The sequence below is a fragment of the Camelina sativa genome, chromosome 6 (genome assembly GCF_030686135.1).
Source record: "Camelina sativa cultivar CO46 ecotype springtype chromosome 6, ASM3068613v1".
Lineage (NCBI taxonomy): Eukaryota > Viridiplantae > Streptophyta > Magnoliopsida > Brassicales > Brassicaceae > Camelina > Camelina sativa.
The window spans coordinates 3,642,719-3,656,816 of NC_141885.1; the positions used below are offsets into that span (position 1 = coordinate 3,642,719).

At 29.6% G+C, this 14,098-nt stretch overlaps 2 protein-coding genes across 4 annotated transcripts; one reads left to right on the forward strand and one right to left on the reverse strand.

The window, feature by feature from the left end:
• The first annotated feature begins 4 nt into the window (after positions 1 to 4).
• On the forward strand, positions 5 to 2,226 carry LOC104790317 (pentatricopeptide repeat-containing protein At3g26782, mitochondrial). Its single transcript, XM_010516040.3, has 2 exons — positions 5 to 1,018; positions 1,100 to 2,226. Exons 1-2 carry the CDS (start codon positions 71 to 73, stop codon positions 2,141 to 2,143), a joined length of 1,992 nt encoding a protein of 663 aa, XP_010514342.1. The 5' UTR covers positions 5 to 70; the 3' UTR covers positions 2,144 to 2,226.
• A 4,429-nt stretch (positions 2,227 to 6,655) lies between these two features.
• Positions 6,656 to 8,254, reverse strand: LOC104790318 (B3 domain-containing transcription factor FUS3-like). 3 transcript variants are annotated; one of them, XM_010516043.3, is made up of 4 exons: positions 7,932 to 8,254; positions 7,580 to 7,626; positions 7,394 to 7,470; positions 6,656 to 7,295 (listed from the first exon to the last, which is right to left on the reverse strand). In XM_010516043.3, exons 2-4 carry the CDS (start codon positions 7,599 to 7,601, stop codon positions 6,927 to 6,929), a joined length of 468 nt encoding a protein of 155 aa, XP_010514345.1. In that variant the 5' UTR covers positions 7,602 to 7,626; positions 7,932 to 8,254; the 3' UTR covers positions 6,656 to 6,926. The 3 variants fall into 3 exon arrangements, with proteins under 3 accessions (XP_010514345.1, XP_010514344.1, XP_010514343.1); XM_010516042.3 differs by having other exon boundaries at positions 7,887 to 8,247; XM_010516041.3 differs by lacking the exon at positions 7,932 to 8,254 and having other exon boundaries at positions 7,580 to 7,819.
• Positions 8,255 to 14,098: the final 5,844 nt, after the last annotated feature.

Consider the following 14,098-nt stretch of genomic DNA (forward strand, 5'->3'; position numbering starts at 1 on the left):
GTGTTCTGTCTGATATTTAAGAATAATATTACCCAAAAAAAGAACTAATTTGAGACAAAAAAAAGAATGAATGATGCCTCCGAGTAAAAAAGCTCTGTTCTCTTCCGTCTCTCGTCTTCTCCACACGGAGAGATACACAGAGAGACAAAACCTAACAACTCTGTTCAACAGATATGTTGACAAAACAGATGTCTTCTCATGGAACTCTGTCATCGCTGACCTCGCTCGTAGCGGTGATTCAGCTGAAGCTCTTCGTGCTTTCTCCTCAATGCGAAAGCTTTCTCTTTACCCAACTCGCTCTAGCTTTCCTTGCACTATTAAAGCATGTTCGTCTCTTCTTGATATTTTCTCCGGCAAGCAGACTCATCAGCAAGCTTTTGTCTTCGGGTATCAATCAGACATCTTCGTGTCTTCGGCTTTGATTGTTATGTATTCAACTTGCGGTCAACTGAAAGATGCACGGAAGGTGTTCGACGAAATTCCTAGTAGAAATATTGTCTCTTGGACATCGATGATTCGAGGGTATGATCTTAACGGTAATGCCCTTGATGCTGTTTCTCTTTTCAAGGATCTATTGGTCGAAGAAAATGATGGAGATCATGAGGGTGACGATGCAATGTTTCTTGATTCTATGGGTATGGTTTCAGTCATCTCGGCTTGTTCTCGTATTGCTGCTAAGGGTTTAACCGAATCAATTCATAGCTTTGTGGTAAAAAGAGGGTTTGATAGAGGGGTGAGTGTTGGTAATACTCTACTAGATGCTTATGCTAAGGGTGGAGAAGGAGGTGTAGCTGTGGCGAGAAATATCTTTGATCAGATTGTGGATAAGGATCGTGTTTCGTATAATTCGATCATGGGTGTGTATGCTCAGAGTGGGATGTCTAATGAGGCTTTTGAAGTCTTTCGTAGACTGGTAGAGGATAAAGTTGTGACCTTTAACTCCATTACACTGTCTACTGTCTTGTTAGCGGTTTCACATTCAGGTGCTCTGCGTATTGGCAAGTGTATTCATGATCAGGTCAGTTAATACAGTATGTATTTTAGATAATATGTATCATTGACTGTGACTAATTTGTAAAGATATAATGTGCATATGCAGGTGATAAGGATGGGTCTTGAGGATGATGTGATAATCGGGACATCATTAATTGATATGTATTGCAAATGCGGAAGAGTTGAGACGGCGAGAAAAGCATTTGATCGAATGAAATACAAGAATGTTAGGTCGTGGACCGCCATGATTGCTGGATATGGAATGCATGGCCACGCGGCTAAAGCGTTAGAGTTATTCCCTGCTATGATCGATTCAGGGGTTAAACCAAATTTCATTACTTTTGTATCCGTATTAGCTGCTTGCAGTCATGCGGGTCTTCATGTAGAAGGCTGGCGCTGGTTTAACGCAATGAAGGGAAGATTCGGCGTGGAACCGGGTTTAGAACACTACGGTTGTATGGTTGATCTTCTAGGTAGAGCAGGGTTTCTTCAGAAAGCTTATGATTTGATTCAGACAATGAAGATGAAGCCGGACTCTATCATATGGAGCTCACTTCTTGCAGGTTGTAGAATTCACAAGAATGTGGAGCTCGCAGAGATATCGGTGGCGCGTTTGTTTGAATTGGACTCTTCGAACTGCGGTTATTACATGCTGCTTTCGCATATATATGCTGATGCAGGGCGTTGGAAAGATGTTGAGAGGGTGAGGATGATAATGAAGAATCGAGGATTGGTGAAACCGCCGGGTTTTAGTCTGCTTGAGTTGAATGGTGAGGTTCATGTGTTCTTGATCGGAGACGAAGAGCATCCAGAGCACGAAAAGATTTACGGGTTTTTAGCAGAACTGAACAAGAAGCTGTTGGAGGCAGGTTACGTATCAAACACGGCATCTGTATGCCATGATGTTGATGAGGAAGAGAAAGAGATGACACTGAGAGTTCACAGCGAGAAACTAGCGATTGCGTTTGGGATCATGAACACTGTTCCTGGCTCGACGGTTAGTGTGGTTAAGAATCTGAGAGTTTGCAGCGATTGTCATAACGTGATCAAGTTGATTTCGAAGATTGTTGATAGAGAGTTTGTGGTTAGAGATGCGAAACGGTTTCACCATTTCAAAGATGGGTTTTGTTCTTGTGGAGATTATTGGTGATTTGATTAGATATTATAATTCCGTTGGATTTTCGAATTAGGTGAGTAACTCTCATTGAATTTATATCTCTTCACTGTCAGAAACACCTGCAACGATTTTGCAATTCTTTTAGGTTTCCCTTAACCAATAAACTCTTAAAAAGTGGTACTCAAGTACAAAAGAATGATAATGGACTACAGTCCTGTTGATACGACAAAATAACAACGTATGTGTCAACATCTTGCTATATTATAAAAAAAAAAAAACAAGGTGATGTGTAGTGCCAAGCTCGTGTAGTTCGTCTGGTCTGCGAAAGCACTCTGAGTGCTAAGTGTGACGAGATCGATTCTCGAGCAGGGCATAGAGAAAGAGAGATAAAGAAGAAGAAGAAACCAACACTCATAAAACATATGAGGTATTATTAAATATCTCTTTTTCACTATCCTAGAAAGCAATTTTTAAATTCTTATTTTTTTTTTTAATATTTGAACAAATTGATTAAGCTTCTTCTTAGGATTCTTTCTAAATTAATTAATTAATATAATATAAGTACAAATTTAGAAATTATCATAATAGTTCAAATAAATAGCTAAATTATTTGTTTACTTGTTTTTCAACTAAATTACTAAATAAAAACATATTTTGGATACTAAATTATAATTCACAACGTTTTTTTTTGGTAGAACGCTATTATATGTGTAATGTGGTAAGTCATATATTTTAATCTATATAATAATAGCAATCTGAATAAATGCGAAGAACATTTGTATCTTTTCGTTATACTTTTTCATAAAATATTTTATTTATTTATTTTTTGACAAAAAATTATATGGTTGCGTCTCTTTAAACATTACATCTGTTGAATTTAAAGTTGTGTCCAACGCAAAAAGTTGTATCTATTCAAATATTCACATCTTTAGAAATCTATATATATGTTCTTTTTTTGTGAAAATTTCATACTTTCTTTTCAATTCAAAGGTACACATCTTTAGAAATTTATATATTTGTTTCTCTTTTACAAAATTTTCAAACTTCCTATTCAACAAAAATTTTTCATAAATCTAAATAAATTGCGAAGAACAGTTGCATCTCTTCATTATACATTTTCATAAAATATTATTTATATATATATTTCTTTTTAGATAGAAACTTCTACGGTTGCGTTTCTTTAAAAAATTGTGCTTGTTGAATGTAAAGTTGTGTATCTTGAAAACAGTTGTTTCTATTCAAATGTTCACATCTTTAGAAACCTATATTTTTTTCTTTTTTGAGAAATCTTAAAAAATCTATATACATGTTATTCTTTTATGAAATTATCAAACTTTCTTTTCAATTCAAAGGTACACATCTTTAGAAATTTATATATTTGTTTTTCTTTTACAAAATTTTCAAACTTCCTATTCAACAAAAATTTTTCATAAATCTGAATAGATACGAAGAACAGTTTCTTCCTTTTGTTACACTTTTTCATAAAATATTTTTAGATTGAAACTTCTACAGTTGCGTCTCTCTAAAAAAATGTGTCTATTGAATGTAAAGTTGTGTCTCTTACAAACAGTTGTGTCTATTCAAATGTTCACATCTTTTGAAATCCATATATTTGTTTTTTTTTAGAAATCTTTAAAAATATATACATATGTTCTTCTTTTCTGAAATTTTCAAAATTTCTTTTCAATTTAAACATACACATCTTTAAAAATTTATATATTTGTTTTTCCTTTACAAAACTTTCAAACTTTCTATTCAACACAGATTTTTTCATAAATCTGAATAAATGTGAATAACAGTTGCATCTTTTTGTTATACATTTTCATCAAATATTTTATGTATTTATTTTTTTACAGAAACTTCTATGGTTGCATCTCTTTAAAAAACTGAATCTCTTCATAATATGATGAATTACAATAATTTGAAATTCAACTTTCAACGTCATTCTCTACTCTATAAATTATTTATCAACATACCTAATTTTAACAATGATGTAAAAATTACTTCTCATACTCCCACGGTCTCTAATAGATTGATGTGTTGACCATTTCACATATATTAAGAAAAAGTTAAAGTTTTATTTAGAAATTAATTTATAATTACTTTTTGGTAGAAAGAAAAAATATAAACCTCAGATAACATGCCATGTGGAGAAAATTATAAAGTAAAAAAACTATTTTAGGTTTTTAATGTACAACATCAATTTTTTAGAAACAAGAAAAAATATTAAAACATTAATCTGTTGAGATAGAAGAAGTAATTTTTAATTATATTCAGTATCTGAGTTTAATTCTTCAAAAATTATGAATTTTTATTTATTAAAATATATTAAACTAAATTATTCTAACCTATTTAATTGAATCATTGCAACATTTGCTATTTATATTTAAGATCACATCACTCCAGATAAAATCTTCACAAATTATTATTTATTAGATTTTAATTCCAAAAATATATTTAAATAAATTATTACAACCTTTTAATTAAACCACATAAAATGTAGTTTATTTGATGAACCATTAAAACTGTCTATTTCTATTTTGAACCGTTTCAACTTTTAGAAAATTTGATATTTATGGTTGTGGCTATGATACTAAAATATAATTAAATATTTTTTTTGTTATAATTTAGTTAAATTAAAGTTATTTGTCGAACAACTGCAACTTTTGATTGTTTTTATCGTATATTTCTGTTATGATTGTTTATATTTATAACCTTCTAACATTTTCTTTTATAAAATGTCATATTATCATTACAACTCTTCTTTATGTTCTTTTTAATTTAGATATGTGGATTTGAGTACATCAAATTTAATTTTAAAAATGCAATTAACTATCATATGTTTATAGTATTAATCATTATTTATTTAATCTTAAAGAGTTTTTAATCATATGTCTATAGTTTTAATTATTTATTCAATTACATATGAAGGTAAATTTATTTTTAAGAATATTTATCAATAAATATTTGAAGAAAATTTCAAAATTTTTTATTTTTGAGTTTATTATTAAATAACTTAATAAAGATAAATAAATAAAGAAATATTGTAATAAATGTTTTATTAAAATGAGTTCCCCGCGATATCGCGGGGGCTCAATACCTAGTATTTGTAATTATATAGTTATAAGTAATATGAATTTCATGATATTTTTTTTTCAAAAATGGTAAATCTATCACTCAAAATTGTTATGTTATCCACTTGAGGACAACTGTTCCGTGAAACTATCTCTTCTCTTTTGACTTGTTATGGTTTTTATTGCCGAACTAGGCTTAATGGTGAAACACTAGTAAAATTTCTTCATTTTTTGATAGTGGGTTTTGGTATTCGATGTGGTTTTGTGGCTTCAATATATGGCGAATTTTAAGTTGGTGAGGATGTCAGTGGTTTCTTGGATGTAATTGCTCGAGGCTTGGAGAGTTGGAGATTTAACTGCCGGATCAAAGCAGTATATTATTTTACATTTTTATTAAATCATTTAAAACAAAAATTCTTCACTCATATATGCCAATCCGGATCTAGTTTTATAATATATTTTTTTCTCTTTTTTAAGTTTTAGTTAACCGAGACACACACTATAAATTTTATTGCAATTGATTTCCTTTTTTTATTTTTAATTTATTAGAATTATTGAAGCTAAACCAAATTTGTAATCTCTTTTTCAAAACCTGTAGAATGAGACAAAGCTTATTCATATAATGTTAAACAGAATCACAAAAAAACATCATCTTCTTTTATAGAAAAATTAATGGAGAAATCATCAGCAACCACTCGTTTTAAATTTTGTCCACCATTTTTCTCTTCCATTGTTCATCAAAACGAACTCTAAAGAGTTAGATCTCGACGTTCTCGGCTTCCTCATTGTTCACCCTCTGGCAAGTTATTATGGTCATGGATGTTTGTAGTTTTAAAATGGTTATTCGATTTTGGTTTTTGATTTTTAGATTAAGACTTTTTTATATATATAAAAAAAATTTGGTTAGATTTCAGTTTCTTTATTAGCTTGAAGGTTTTTTATTTATAGTTTTGGTTTTCTGTTGATGGATTATCAGGATCATGGATCAAAACTAGAGTCCAGTTTTACATACAAACTGAATTTATATAAGACTTACAACATAATGGTAAATTTAGTATTTAAAATTAAAACTTTTATTTTGATTGGACTTTTAAATAAAATATTTATGTAGTTGTGCAAAATCACAAGCTATTTTAAAGATATGTGATTCAAGATTTATTTCTTGTGTTTATGTAGTACTTAATACTCAAATATGAAAGTTATTTATAACACTGCAAAATAGTGATAAAAATTTAAGTTTTAATGTATTATTTTGAACTGAAACCCGTTTTAACTGTTTGAGTCGAGATCTTGCCTATACTAGATTAAGGGTATAGCTCCACCTCATGATGGAGTTTCTTTTTTTGCGTGAACTTGTAGCTCTATTGGTTTGAGGGTATAGCTCCACCTCATGAGCTCATTTGGTTTCTTTAAAAAAAAATATTTATGATGGTTAATTATAATATTGTAAAATAAACAAAAACCATCAAAAGAAAGCTAAATATATCTTCATATATATTTTTTTTTCTGTCGGGCAAGGATTAATATATTAAAGTACCGACACAAAATTACATTTATTTATCAAATACACACCTTCATGACTCCCATATTATATAGCTATATATGATCTTCATATAAACTATAATAATGTAATATTGAAACACTTTTGAAGATATGAAAATGCATCTAATCCTTGTACATATAAGGAGATAAAATATATGATCACCATTAAGAATTATCACGAGCCCCATCAATTGATCCCTCTAGTAGAAGTCATCGAGAGAGATATTCTCAACGGAGCCCAAACCCTCGAATGATCCGAAATCGGAGTAATAATTATTAGTTGTCGTCGTACTTCCACCCAAATAATCGAGTGGAGTATCGTTGGAGGTCAAAGCCGTCGTGTCGTAGACAAAAGACGCTGTGTTTGTGGTGATATCATCGATGACGGGGTAATAGTACGAAGATTTGTTGTTGTTGTTGCTGTTGCTGCTTTGGTGATTAAAGTCTTGGATGAGAAGATCATTAACCACGGTGTTTTCGATCTTCGTTAAGTTTGTGTAAACGTCGTCTTCTTCAACCATGGTTACGTCTTCTTCTTCTTCTTCAGATGCCTTTCTTGCTTGTATAACCTAAATTGAAAAAAAAAAAATCGGGCATAACATGTAAAACGTTTTGTAGTTAAAGTTTCGATATTTTTTTTCTTTTTTTATAGTAGCGTGTAACGTACGTATTTGTTTGAGTCGAGATCTTGGTAAACCATGATGAAGTCACCTAGCTGCAGACCATGAGCGTTCACAAAGTCACCTGGAAATACAACCGAGAGCGATCCAATATTTTTAAAGAATGATGGATTCGATTGTTTATATTCGTGATCTAATTATAAAAAAAAATCCCGGGTTATAAGTAAGTTTACCTGTGTTTTCAAGCACGTACATTCTGCTATTGTTGTTCGGCCAGTACCTAATGATCACAACATTAGGGGCAAGACTCAAACATCTAATTTCCTTTAAAGATCTCATTTATATTAGGTTGGTCTTAAATGAAATGATGAACATATATACACCATCATAGAGACAAACTGTAAGCTCCTAGCTATTAGTAAAGATAAATAGATTAAACAAACAAAAAGTTGTAAGATCTTAAGATCGACATGGATAAGGTAAATACTTTCAAAATGATCGATCTACCAAGTATTCACTTATCCATATAGTTCACCGTACCAGATCAAATATACAGCATATGATCCATTACAGATTGATACTAACCAAATTTTAATTTTTTTGCTAACCAAAATTTGTAACTGTGTGGAAGGAAACAGTTCTCTGTGTGAAGGGAAAAGGAACAAATGGTCGATCACTTTGGGTTTCAGTGATAGAGATAGAGAGAGAGAGAAGAGAGAAGAGAGAGAGAGAGTCTGTGTTTGTGTTGTGTTGTGTGTTGTGCAGATCGAAGCAGCCCTTAATATGGACGCTGGGCAATCAGAGATTTGGGATTACCCAATTTTTTTTTTTTGATTTTTTTTACTATTTATGGTAAGGAAGTGACATTTGTATAACCTACATTCATGAATCTAGGGTTTTCGAATAGTAGATTTTTCACAATCTTAAGAAGATTATAGATGATAGTAACGTAACGAGATCAAAAGGTCACTAAATTAATAAAAACACTCAACCATAGTTTAACAAGATAGGTTAGGTTAAAGATTTGGAACCAAGAGCAAAGGGACGAGTGGAAGGTGCATGGTGAACATGTGTTGCAAAAGTTCTGTTTCTCCCTTTTTTCCAGAATTCAATGGCGTCTTCTTCTCTCTCTCTTCTACCACATTAAACTCTCGTTTTTGTTAAAGTCAATTTACTCTCTCATTACTTACTGGTCAACATGTGATTTGTGCATACGCATAGATTCTACCACTTTTTTTAGGGGAAAAAGAAAATTTAAAGGCTTTTTTCCTTCTAAAAGAGTGAGGCAATACATGTTTTGCAAGAAAAGGATTCATTGTCCTTCGATTACTTGACCTAGGTTGAAATCGCTGATTTGTCTCATATAGCTTCACTAGAATATCAAACTCCATACGAAATCGTTACTTGTGATTCTCAATTAGTAACGTACCCCTAAAAAAAAAAGAAAAAACGTACGCCCTTAAACAGGATAAAATGAAAGGTGGTAGAGGAGGATCACAACATATTAATTAAAGTTTCAAAAGCCAAGAAGATCTAAAAACATACTATTATAATCACATCATATAAAGCATTATAACGAAACATAAATTTCAATTTTGTAAAACTTATACATCCAGTTATATATAACAATGTACGTAGATTGATATATTAATCAAACATATTATATTATATAATGTGATTCTAATACTGTATGTTTTTTTTCTTTTGTCTTTTTGAACTTTAATTAATATGTTGTGATCCTGCTCTTCCACTTTTCATTTTTCCCTGTTTAAGGGCGTACATTGTATATGTATGATGAATTTTATCTTACAACTATAATGGGTAGATTTTTCACACAAAAAAACCCTATAATGGTAGTTCATGATTTTTGAATGAAAACTAGTCAAGCAATATATTAACAACTAATGGTAAATTCATTTAAATATAATTTTTAAAGTGCATAAGAAAAGAGAGAAAGATTCAATCATTAGATTTAGAGAATGGTTTCCACTTGTCCATGCATTTTTTTCATTAAAATACAAAAGACGTATAGTTAGCAAATCAAAAATATAATTTATTTTAAAATAAACGATCATTTTATTCTTCTTTAAATTATTAATTCTATACAATTTAAGATAATGAAATTTCAACTCATAACGCCTGACTATTGATTATATATATATATATATATATACTCAAATCTGTCTTATTTAATGATATATATCAGAAGGTAATTAAGGCGTTACTAATTGAATTATATATATATATATATATATATATATATATATATTATAACATATAAATTGAGATATTGAAAAGTTATGCACCAAGTTAACAAACTACAGAACTGCTTTCTTAATTCGTACGTTAATCAATTATTCTATGAATAATGCGACATATAAATTGTACATGTTAGTAAAATAACAAAAATATAGATTGCTAATTTAATCATAGACTAATAATTTGGTCGGCCAAAAAATATATTAGAATATTTTTTGATTCTATACTTTTGGGATGGTGTTATAAGTAGTAAAGTTTGATTATAATATATGAAGAAAGTTTGAGTGATTAAATACAGATTAGTTAAACTGGGCAAAAAATAGATTTTCTTCATTAAGTTAAAAGAGATTTCGACATGCCATTTGTCAATGTTTAAATGTTTCTATTGATGGACAAGTGGCATGTAGTCTACTCTGTTCACACTTAATGAAATCATCTTTTTTTTTTTTTTTTTGTTCCTTACCCACTTTGATCTTTTTTTTTTTAAACTAAACACATATTAAATGTCTGTATTCTAGTTAATCGAAGCATATACTATAGTAGTTCGTCGACCAACATACGTATGTTTCTAGATGTGGTACGTGATTCTTGTGTGTTAGTTACAATGACTCACTGAGAAGAAGATGCATAGACAAGTGGCAATGATTCTCTAAATTTACTGACAAAATTATTCTCTTTTATTTTCTTACGCACTTAAATTAACTCAAAGATCAAGTCTAATCATGATTTTAATTTGGCCAATATTGTTTTGTACTAGCTTTATTCATGAATTATGAAACTGCCAAAATGAACACATAATCGTAATCAAATTCAAAAGAAATTTAAATTATTTGCTAATTAATAGTATATGAAATAGTGGTATACTGGTATATATACAAATATATTTGACTACTATATACATGTGTCTTTGAAAAGAGAAGTATTATATTTATTTTATATCATATATGCACATACTCATTAACATTCATAAGGTGTTATAACGATGATGAGAAGATTTTTTTAAAATTATAGATTAAGACCATAAAATGTAACAAATTATAAAAGATTTTAACTCATATGTACATGGATCTTATAAAAGTAGTGATTTAACACACACAAAAAAAAAATCAAAAAAAAAAAACTCAATAGAATAGAATGAATCATTTTTTTTGTTTTCGGCTGAATAGAATGAATCATTTTTTTTTTGTTTTCGGCAGAATAGAATGAATCATAAAATTGCTTAACGGTAAAGGAATCTATTTGATTACCTTAAATTATACATCGTAATAAAAAAATATTAATATGTTATAAGTTCTATTTTAGAAATCGCTAGGTGCTAGTCGGGCGGTGAGTGAGGACCTAACGAATAATCAGAAAATCGGATTAAAATAGAAGATTAATCGGGAACTAGTTCTTGGGGTTTTATCTATATACATCTATAATATAGTAAAATTGTAACATATTGTTAGGATTCGTCGGTGGTGCAGTTGTTTGCAGTGGCACGTACAATCTAGAGTTCACAGGTTCGAGCCTCACCAATCTCTTTTTTGGTTTTTTCTCAATTTTTCATTAATGAATACAAAATGACGAAAATTTCCTCATATTCTTCCTCATTGATATCGGTCTGAAAACCCTAATTTAAGCTGGGTTTTCATTTTCTTGGCAATTATTCTTCATTCTACTTTGTTATTCTTATAGTTTTAGCCTTTATATGATAGATCTACAACAAAAATCATAGTTAGAACATCAAAAACCTCAAATTTTTTTATTCCCGATTTTTTGGCCGATTGGATTCAAATTACGGCAGCAGAGAGCTGCCTAGTGTATAACCGGCGATTATACGACCGCCTAGACCGATTTTTAAAACAGGGGTTATAAGTAGTAAAGTAGAAAAGATCTCTAGACAACATCAAATTAATCATATCTTTTTTTTAATAGTATATTCATTCACATATACTATTTTAAATTATTCAATTTACATAAAATAAATATAAAAATAGTTTTTTTTGAATATGCGTTAAAAATAAAAAATAAATGCAATTAATTGATTTTTATGGATCTAAAAAACTAAAATTTTAGTATTTTACTTTAAAATTTATCTTTTTGAAAAGTTATGTAATATTACAAAAGAAATTTCTTGGACACCAAAAATTACCTGTATTTTTATTAAATATAATAAATAGCTAGTGCATTTCTCACCAAAACAAAACATAAATAGTTAGTGCATAAATAAATAGTAAATTTGTGGTTAGTGCATAAATAAATAGAAAACTTGTGGCTGTTTTAGTACTAGATTATATATATATATATATATATATATATATCAAATTAGAGATAATTAATGAAATCTCTCACCAAATTACTTAATTTTTTCTCACCAAAATCACGAGCACACGTCATATAAAAATCTTGATAAAATAATATAATGATAATTGTTGATATTTTCATTTTTTAAAAATTTATTCTAAAAATACGTATTTAGTATTTAATCACATTTTTAGTTCCAACAATTTTCTAGTTTATTTTTCTTTAAGCTTTATATTGGATGATTTTTCTCTTGTATATCTTTTGCTTTAGGATTTACCTTCGTCTTAAATCTTTAATGTTATTTATGTGTTATTTCTATTTTTTTTCAAAAATTAATTTTAACTATAATGTTATAGTATTATATTTTTAGAATTATATTGTACAGAATCTTATATGATATATTAAATTATACACAAAAGAGTTTCGAACACATACTTATTTCTTATATTTTGGAAAAAATCTGCTTTTGTGTTTGTAAATGTATCACTTATGTGTTCTCATTCCATGCAACCTAAGATCATTTATAAATTTATTATAAAATATGATCGGTTCTTATAAAACCAATAATACAAATACAAGTTCACTTCATATTCAGTTGGCTCAACCTTAACAAATTCATACCAAGAAAATAACCTATATCCCACAAAAGCATGTAAATTTAGAATCATATAAACAATGGAATAATGTGTTATGATGAAAATTTGCAAATTTTTAGTGATTTTTTTGGTAAAATTTAAAAGATGGGGTATTTTTGAAAAATTGTATTACAAAAAAGGTATTTTTGAAATTTCCTCTATTAGTTAACTGTTTCTTTTATTTAGGCATTTTCATTATCATATATCATCAATTTTCAATCATGCAGTAAAGACTTTTCTAATTAAAAGTAAAGAAAAAAAATTTACAACCCATGCAAATTTCTAATATGAATTTCAAGAAATCAAGATCTCATACTAAATTTATTTATAATTTCAAGATCCTTATGATTGTGAAAACTAAAATCTTTACTTTATGCTTACACTACTGAAAGTAGTAAAAACTTATCTGTATCATGTGATTCATAACAGATGATAGGAGTTTGAACTCTTGTCCTTCATGTTTGCCGGTATATCGCTTTTGGTCGTATTTTGTAGGAGTTTCCATGATACACTTTCTTTGTCGGTGCCGGTATGCTTCAGATATCACTCGAAGGAATGCATTGATGGAAAAATCTCATATCTTCGTTAACTACAAGGTGATCTTCAACCAAAGAAGGCAACACTATTGTGATTTCTTATCGATTTGCTCTCCTGATATAGTATATAACTTCCATAGGATTCTTTCGTTTATTTTGCATCATAGCGAGATTATTCACACTTCTCATGCATATGATGCCTTTTATTTGATGAGTATAGTTGCTTTTTTTGGACGCCTCTATCGATACCAAGCCACGCGGACAATTTGCAAAAACGTCCATTAATAGTTTATATTTTCTGTAAGTTTTTGTCGTCTTTACAATAAATATCATATCATATATTCCATTTTTTTCGGTTTCATAAACTTTTACTTCGGTTACATTTTGGTAATGGTATGAGAGACTATATTTTTTTTCATCTATCATTTTCAAAGTTTATGTTTTATGTTCCAACTTATAACTTTCGAATCTTGGCCATTTGATGTGCGTGGTTTTTCACTTAATCTTTTACCTTAAAAAGACTACATAACGACTCAAAGTGCACATCTAATAGGTAGTAGTATTTAAGGATCGATCCCACAGAGAGAGATTTGTTGTTTAGAGAATCCGTCGGAAGAGATGTAAGGCTATGACTCAATAAAAATGGGGGTTTAGGTTGTCACTGTCGTAAGTAAGCAATAAACGTAAATAAAAAGCAAATAAAATAAATAAAACAAGTCTTGGGCATCAAGGGATATCGCAGGGGTTTGATGATCTATCTATCTAGGAAAGTTTAGGATTAGTTTGTTTATCTAAGACTCGGACTACGAAACACGAATGAACCGTTAACTTATAGTTCACAACCTAACCGTCTAAGATCACTATACTCCGTTACTTAAATGTCGCAGGCAACGACGCATAGATCAAAGCATTTAAAACATGTTCGATCTAATCCATGAGATTCCATAGGTAAGGGGTATGTGCTTCCTATGATTCCTCACACATCTAAGCTAGGTCAAGTACACATGAAAGCTTGTGGCAAAGCACCCACACTTTA